The 8,790-nt window shown below is 50.9% G+C and overlaps 1 protein-coding gene across 1 annotated transcript; it reads right to left on the reverse strand.

Annotated features, from left to right (window-relative positions):
• Positions 1–625: 625 nt before the first annotated feature.
• On the reverse strand, positions 626–7,203 carry PPP1R3B (protein phosphatase 1 regulatory subunit 3B). The gene is made up of 2 exons (XM_065633988.1): positions 7,152–7,203; positions 626–4,168 (listed from the first exon to the last, which is right to left on the reverse strand). The coding sequence occupies exons 1-2, from the start codon at positions 7,163–7,165 to the stop codon at positions 3,277–3,279; spliced, it is 906 nt and encodes a 301-aa protein (XP_065490060.1). The 5' UTR covers positions 7,166–7,203; the 3' UTR covers positions 626–3,276.
• Between the last annotated feature and the right edge of the window lie 1,587 nt (positions 7,204–8,790).

The raw sequence follows: 8,790 nt of genomic DNA on the forward strand, positions 1-8,790 counted from the left end.
GACCCTGTCTTTGTGGTCAAAACCAGGTCAAATCCTGAAACTAGCCCTGGCTGGCATTTACACCAGAACTGTTCCTTTTCTGCAACAGGAAAGTTTACCGCCAGTGCTTTTTATTGCAGTGACAACAGAACAACTAGTTTGAGGTCAAGAAAGGTCTAAATTTTACTTGATCCTGGTATTAGAAGAGAGTCTGACCCTCCTAGTGCAACACCTCTCTCCTTACATCCATCACACCCGAGTATCCAGGCAGAGAAAAGGCACTGATCCCAGATCAAGCTAGGGTAGGGCAAAGGATTGAAACCGACCTGAAATAAATGCAGAAAAACCTGAAAAAGCTGTTTCTGGCACTGCAAGCAGTGGAAGTGAAGAGTAGCTCAGGAACACAGTGCTGAGTGGAGGAAGGGAGACAAGGGCCTGGCTCTTCTCCTTCCCCCAGCTGCAGAGGCTCTGGAAGCATTGGTGTTGGCAGGAAGGTGGCAGGAACAGGCAGCTCTTTCCTGCTTCAGGCAATGGAGTCCACTGCGGACGTGTGCTCCTCCCTGCTAATGGCCACTTGCAGGAAGCTGCCCCCATGTCCCAATCACCTCCCCAGCCCCATGGGTGTTAAAGTAAGAAGACAGCAAGGTACAGAGCCAACATTTTGCTCCACCTTTATTTTAACAATCAGATAAAAACAGAACCATAGTCTTAAAAGAGTCATTACATAGCAATTATAAAGTGCATTTTCCACTTGAATGTTGTGTACAAAAATATCTTTTAAAAACAAACAATGCAAAACACCCCACAAGGCACTTCCAGGCATAGAGCGAGGAGAGCAACCCCTCACTTCTATGTTCACATTGGCAATGGAAAAAGGAAAAAGGAGAAAGGCCACAAGTATTTTTAAACTGCTATTGGTCAAATAGTCAGTTCCCAGCCTAGCTTTCACTTATGGCATTGCTCTTCTAGCTTATCTTCCATGTTCCTCTCTACGCACATCCCATCCACATCCTGAAAACAAACAGGCCCCATAAGGAGATACCACCATCCGCAGCACCCCAGACATACATGCCTTGTTTCGGCCTACAAACAGCTCTCCATAGGCATGAGAGAATGCCAGGAGAACATGACTTTTCTACAGTCAGTGTCTTACAGCATTAACACCACACACTAAAGAAAGAAGAAAAACAAAACAAAAAAATCAGCATCACTCAGACTTGCTTTAAGTTTAAAACTGGGTTCAAGCCAAGCTAGGCAACAGTCCCTTCAAGAGAGACCAGATGCAGGTTATTAGGGCTGACTTGGGAAGCTGCTTGAGCAGAGGAACCAAGCCTGATGAGCTCTGGGCTAGAAAGTAGATTTACCACCTAGACTAAACGATCAAGCACAGTGATGACGTGCATTGATGCTGGGTTTGGAAAAAGCAGCAGTTGAAGGCTAGCTATTAATTGTGCAAGCTCTTCTTGTCCCTCTCAGCATCCAAGAGTGATCATAGTACCCCTTCTAGCTTAGGGTAAAACAGCTTGTAGGTATTTTATACAGTAGTCTCCAGAATTAAAAGCTAGGTTTAAAAAGTTAAGTAGTCTAGCCCATTGCTTCTCTCCAACCCATCCATAGGCTATTATAGGCACACAAAAAATTATATAAAGCTTATGCACTAGAAAAAGTAAGATTCCCTTGACCTCTACTTACACGAACTATTCAGCACACTCCCTTTGAGCTGAGGGATTAATGTGATCTGTTCAACTAGCATGCAAGCAGCTTTGTGAGGCTGTTGGGCACTGCGCAAGCTGGCCACCTCACCTGAGCGCAGGCCCAGAAGACAAGCCACCTCTTTGAAGATGGGGATGTCTCACATGAGTGATTTGTTTCGCATCCAGGGGTGGTGTCAGGATAACCCCCCATCTCATACTCCTCATGGCAAGTTCTTTGCACAGGTGGCATGAGCCACTTCTTATGGACACGGAGGTGCAAAGTTTGAGCATTTACAGGTTGAAATGGCAGCTACTGCTACAACAGTGAGGGAAGCCCAGCATGTTGATGTTCGCCCAGTATAGCCACAGCATCCCCACATGTGAGCAGTGCCAAGCCATTAGCTGCCAAGCAGTCCATGGCACAGAATAACAGGCCACTTGGAGATCTTTTTTAAAAGAAATGCCATTTCCAAAGCCTGTTTAACCCAAAGCAGTGCTGGGATCGCATGTACCGCCCCCTTCTCACTCAAGGCACTTCCACCAGAGTGGGTATAGAACAGTCACCCTCTCGTAACAGGACACAGCATAGAGTAGCCATATGGTCCATTTGTGTTTAGCTCCTGTAACACTTGGGCACAGTCTTCTGCACAGGACTCTGGGGCCCAGCTGGACAAAACCCTGTTTTACAGTCCACAGGAGTAAAAACTGCATTTTCAGGTCCCAGCATGGCCAACAGCTTCCTTCAGACGTCCATCAAGGGGAAAAAGCATCGCCAATCACTTGTGATTAAAGAAACAAGGAGGTTTTGAAGAAGGCAGTAAAGGCTGTCAACCCACAGCTGTTACAAGCACCACACAGCTACAGCTAATCTCTATTTCTGGTAACACCAAGAATACAATGAGAGTTTTTCAAGATCAGCTGATAAAACAACTGGTGACTAAGCATATCAGATCCTCTCCCACAGGCACATACGTCGCCTAATATGGCAGGCTGTAGGGCCACATTTCCCGTCATCACAGTTGCATTTTCACTTCAAAACATGATTTCTGCCTCCTGTAGGAAAGACCTCACACAAGAGCATGTGCAAGAACTGGACTCAGTTCTGTGCAAGCCAGCCACTCTATTTCCCAACAGGCACAGGCCAGCTTTGCAAGGTGAACCCTGCAGCTAAAGTATAGCTCACTAAAAAAAGTAATGCTAGAACATATTTTGAAAAAGCCTTTTAACACTAGACAAGCAAAACAAATCAGTCACCACTATGTAGCTCAGACTGTAGTGTTTCCCTGGAGACTAGCAGCTTAATAGAAGAGGAAGGAGTAGCAGCATTGAAGGGACACAAGAACAACTGCCCCTGGTCCTTTAAGCATCCAGAGAGCCAGTTATCCAGCTGAGGCAGGGAAGGCAGCCCTTTATGCCAGAGATGCTTCCCTGACTATAAGCCCAGTGCCAGCAGAGCACTGCACATCTGGTTTTGCTGGGAGGCTTATGCAGAGCTACACGGAGCTGTACTTCTTCCGCCTTTCTGTACACCTCACATTCAGACCAGCTCCCAGGCCTGCTGACACGCCAGCAACAGTCAGTCAATCAGAACTTTGTCGTTGAGTCAATAGTAAGGCCCCAGCTTCTCATAGCCTGAATAGCTGGGCCACTCGGCAAAGAGGCCGTAGGAGCAGCGAGGGCTCCCAAACTGGTCAAAGGCGCTACCGAAGTCAGGGCCCTGGGGCGGGCGGACAGCTTCCTGGGCAGACTTCAGTTCTGACCGTATGATCCTGTAATTTGTGCCCCTGTTGCTATCCCAGTACACCTTCCCATTGCACTCAAAGGAGATGGCAAACTCTACTCGTTCGTGGGATTGAATTCCCTCCGGCAAGCTGATGTCAAAGGAAAACGTGTCCCGATCTGACCCTCCGTACGTATCCTTGACATACTGGCACGGGTAATCTACAAAGTTTTTCCAGGTGTCAAATGTCATCCTGATCTTCACAGTCTTTTCAAAAGCGAGGTTCTTCACCTTCACTGTTCCCACAACGGATCGCTCCTTTAGCATACAGTTTTCAAGGCAAACACAGTCTGCCTGGAGGCGGTTTCTGAAGTCCAGGTAGTCCACAGAAGGCTGAACAAAATCCAGGACAAAGCTGTCCCTCTCCACTGTTGTCAGGCCCACAATGTTGTCTATCAGCTCAGTGATGTTGAAAGGAATATCTAGTGGATCGTCAAACTCCGAGAACACCTTCACCATCGTCAGGGCGAAGCCTCTGCTATCTGCAAATGACACCTTTTTCTTCACTTTGTTGTGTGCAAAGGAGTTTGCTGCCGCTTCTGGTCCATTCAGCACAGTCTTGCTGCTCAGCTGGATGCAGGGCCGCAATGGCTTGGTTGGCGTCGGAGCAATTTTGCAGGTACACTTCTCTCTTCGCAAGGGTGAAGAACATAGGTATAGCTGCATTGCTACATCCACAGCCATTGCTTGTTTGTGAGGAAAATAGTCTAATACTCTGGAAGATGAGAAGAAGGGTCAGTTGTTGTTAAAAAAAGCATTTTAATATGACTTTTGCCAGACAAATGCTACACCACTTCACCCCAGCCATCCCAAAGAAACTTTCTTCCACCAGCCCCACAAGTCCCTCAAGCTTAATTAAAAGACAGGTACTTGCATGGTGTGATTTACAGACACTATGAGAAACGTACTACAGCAGAAGCGCCCGTGAACAACATCTCTTCCAATTGCTACAGGGACAAAGTCACCATTTGAAGACATACGGGCACTGTCCTACTAGCAATAGCAGGCTCCAGAGCATTTCTAACCCAAAGCAAACCCCATGGCTCAGTCCTGCTGATGTCCACAAAATCTAGATATTATCCAATTCCAATGTAATGTAAAGCAGTATTTCTGCTGTGCTCTCCTCCCTCCAGGAGAGACTCTTTTCAGGGCACTGGATGTTTTTGCAGGAGCTGTTTGTCACAAGCTGCTGTACACAAGTGACCTCACCTTTGATAAAGCCTCAAGTGTCTGGTATTTTTATAGGCTAAAAAGCACCCACTGGTTTAGCTACCTACTTTGTCTCCCTGAACTGTTCCATCTAAAACGTCTGCAAACGGTATTGTAATGATAGCAAGTCTGATAGAGCAGCAGAGTAGATTCAGCTGACATGGCTCCACACCTACAGGAGACACTTTCTTCCCTCTGCTGCACTTTAAAAAGAGATGTCAGCTCAGACAGGCCCCGCAGGTTTCACCTCCAGCACAGAGCTCACACCTCAAGCCTTCACAGCACTTGCCCTGAGCCCCTGGGAAACACCTGTACAGCCACAGGGCTCTGCCAGACACCACTCGCCTAACTCAAGGTTGGCCAAGCCTTTGGAAACAAGTCCATCCCCTGGAAGACACAGGCCATGTGCCCCTCCACCACAGCGTCTCCTCCTCCAGCATCCAGCCCGTTCCTCCAGGGATGCAGCACTGTCCCTCTCTGTGCACCCACTCTAGGGCAGCTCTCACCAGCACCTTGCCAGACATAGCCCTGGAGTTGCATCTGCAGCAGGGCAGCTCCCAGAACATTGTACCTACCGCTCCTGCTCTTACACTGAAGTTTGCCTAGATGCTTTTGGCAGAATTTATTTGGCTTGGCTCTAGATAAACCACTGGACAGATTTATCACACACATCCCCCTTAAGTCAACTGTGTTGCAACTGACCTTAAACAGAGTATTCCCTTAATAAGAATCCCTTTTGGCTGCAGACCAGGCTCCAAAGCTGCTCCCACGACGCAGAGCAAGGCGAGCCAGCAGCGGTAGCGGCGGCCACGTGACACGGCAGAGCTCCAGCTGCCAAAGCCACGGACAGCCAGCTCTAGTACTTGATCACTGCCCCGTGCCAAAAAAAGCGAGCGCTACACTCTCCGATTCAGTGCTTTAACTCCCCACCCTGCAACACCAACAGAGCAGCTCTGAGCAGGCTTTCACAGCGTCCATTCAGCAAGGGCATCTGTTTACTTATAGCACATGTGCCAAGGCTTGCTTCCCAACACACCCACCACCTAACTCCTTCTGCATTGCCTCCTTCAGCCTCCTTCCAGCTCAAGGGCAGCCGTACAAGACAGACAGCAGATCCACCTGTCTGCTAACACCATTCTGCTCATCTCTACCTGGTTTTGCCAAGTTTTTATTAACACACACCTTATACATGTCATTGCCTCCTTTAAATTAATGCAGCCTCCAATACTTCTCTCTTACTGGGGTCAGTTTCATCCACATTGCATCTTTTCTCAGGGAAATTTATTCAGCTAAATTCCCATAAGTGCTGAGAACTCAGGTTTCTAAAGCAAGCCTTGGTTATTCACCATTTTCAGAATGAAGAGGCATGAAATATCCAGCCTGATTTGCATTACTTGGAGTGCTTTTCCAAACTAAGAACTACAGCAAGAGCTTTTCAAACCTACTATTAGGCTGAGCTGCATGCTTTTCCAAACTTTTTCAGCTCACTTGATACCCCAGACATCTCTTTCTGCTCTGGAGAGCCTGCTGATGCCCAGCTTACAGCCACAGATGAGGGTTTCCCTTTCTGGGCTAGCGTTGGCTGTCTTGAACTTCAAGTGCTTTGAAGGTGGGCGCAGGGAATAGTTTGGAGAGCTCACACAGAAAAGGGAGCTCTAAGAAGCAAGCAGCACAATGCAGGCAGCCCTACGCAGGGACTGTGGGCGATTACTTTCCCACTCCTCTCAAAAGGAATAAGACAGAGTAGATTCTGCCTCTGGACATCTTCCCACAGCTTTACCCTCTCCAGAAGAAGATGTCACTGCTGACTCTTCCCTCTTATTTCTAGAAAGGAGAAGCAGGTCAGAAGAAAGGAATCATACCTACATTTATCAAAACCTCTTGATTGGCTCCATTCTGCTCCCAGAACTATTTGTAAACAGGTAACCCTCTTGCAGAGGGCTCTATGTGCAGCAGCTGCTAAACCAGAAGTTTTTAGACGTGACACACTGCTAGATGAACCAGCACTCGGCTTTTCTGCCCTCTTCTCCTCTCTGGTTCAGGAAATGCCGAGCTGTTCCAAGGGCACAGCCCAGATCCTACAGGCATTTATCTGAGGTCGATATGTTGACCCTGCCACAGCCCGTCCTTCCTGTTCCCCGCTTTGCAAGCAAAAGCAGCGCTGCAAACCCGAGCCGGGACCCACCCCCCAGCCCCACCGGGGCTCCGCGACACTCCAGCTGATCCGGCGGGGAGGCAGCGGAACAGAGCCCAGCGGACGGGCGGCCCCGCCGGCCAGGGCTATCGCTCCCGGCTCACCCGGGGAGCTGCAGGAGCCAAAGCTGGAGGATGCACCTCCCCGGTAGCAGCACCGCGGCGGGGAGCCCAGGGACCGCGACCGCGCACTGCGGGGCACAGCAGGCACTCGGAAAGCCGAGCGACAGCAGGGCAGGACGCGAGCACCGGTGGCAGCGGGTGGAAGGAAGACGGGGACCCCAGGGGAACCATACCTGGTGCAGTGCATGAGGCCCGTCCCGACACCCCCCAAACTCACCGCCGCCACCCGCGGCGCCTTAAGGCCGCCCGCCCGCCCCGCCCGCACGGCCGGCCCGCGCCGCAGCCAATCAGCGCGCTCCTAGCGCGGCGGGCGGCCAATAGGCAGCCAGGCGCCCGGCACGCGAAGGCGGGGGAGCCCGTGTCGGAGCGGCGGGCGGGGGGGGGCGCCCATGGCCGGCGGTTCGGGAGGAGCTGGGGAAGGGGAGGGAGGTAGGGATATCCCGGGCAGGGATAGCTGCTCTGGCGGCAGGTACAAGCGCCGTGCCGGGCCTCGGATGCTCCCGGCCCCTTTCTGTCCCGCGGCCACACGTGGCTCCTGTGCCACCCTGCTGTCCCTGCCCGCCCGGGAGGGCAGGGGGGGGCTTTGTGGACGCCGCAAATAAGCAGATAAGGGCTAAACGCCTAGAGAGGGTCCGGAGGAGGCCAGAGGCTGGAACACCTCTCCCATGAGGACAGGCTGCGAGAGTTGAGGTTGTTCCATGGAGACCTTATTATGGCCTTTCAGTACTTAAAAGAAGCCCATAAGGAGAATGGGGACAGACTTTTTAGTGGGGCGATGGTTTTAAACTCAAAGAGGGGAGATTCAGGCTATACATGGGGAAGAAATTATTTACAATGAGTGTGGTAAAACACTGGCCCAGGTTGCCCAAAGAGCTGGTGAATGCCCCATCCCTGGAGACACTCAAGGCCAGGTTGGATGGGGCTCTGAGCAACCTGATCTAGTCAATGTCCCTGCTCATGGCAGGAGGCTGGACTGGATGGCCTTTAAACGTTCCTTCCAACCCAGACTATTCTGTGATTCTAAACCTACAGGAATGTGTTCTTGAGGCAGGAAAGCCTTTGGGGGTACTGATCTTCTCAGCTGGGCTGGCCCTGGGTGTTTGGGTGCTCAGGTCTGGGTGGGGAGGAGTATTACACACCTCCACATCTTGTGACTACAGCTCCGGGCTGCAGGTCTGTGCTGGCGCTGGGTAGAAATCTCCAGGGGACACTCCAGAATCCTCTTTGAAGACAATACTTACGGTGTGGAGTAGAAAAAATTACTTTCGCGTAGAGGCGACTTATGGTGGGAAAAAACACCTGCGGGGCCCAACTGGCACAGAGACCCATACCAGGGGAGTCTCTTTCTGGGTACTGCTGAGAAGGTGTTTCCAACATGCTGAAAAACATCTGTCGGGCGAGTTGATGCTCCAGCACAGACCCCTGCTGCTTTGCGGGGCCAGCTGGGCTAAGGGGTCTTTCCCAGCCGCCCTCCTGCTGCCAGCTCCCGTCTCTGCTCCCGGGGCTGCTTCTGAGCCCGCTTCAGCACAGAGCTCGATGTCCTCAGCCATGCAAGAGATGTGCATGGAGCTGGCCGCCCTGGCAGGGTAGTGGCTTTGGGGACAAATACCACCTCTATGGGCAAGCAGCAGAGGCTGTAAAGCCTGCTGTGAGGTGGGGTGGTGCATCTACCTTCTCCCTATGGCAACAGTGGGGATAATAGTGTTTGACTTTTTTTGTGCCACATTTGGCCTATAACAGCACAGCTGTGAGCAATGCTGCTCTGTCTCGCCTCTCTTACAGAGCATAAAAGCAGGATTGAAGTGTCAACAT

The sequence above is a fragment of the Caloenas nicobarica genome, chromosome 4, assembly GCF_036013445.1.
Source record: "Caloenas nicobarica isolate bCalNic1 chromosome 4, bCalNic1.hap1, whole genome shotgun sequence".
Classification (NCBI taxonomy): Eukaryota; Metazoa; Chordata; class Aves; order Columbiformes; family Columbidae; genus Caloenas; species Caloenas nicobarica.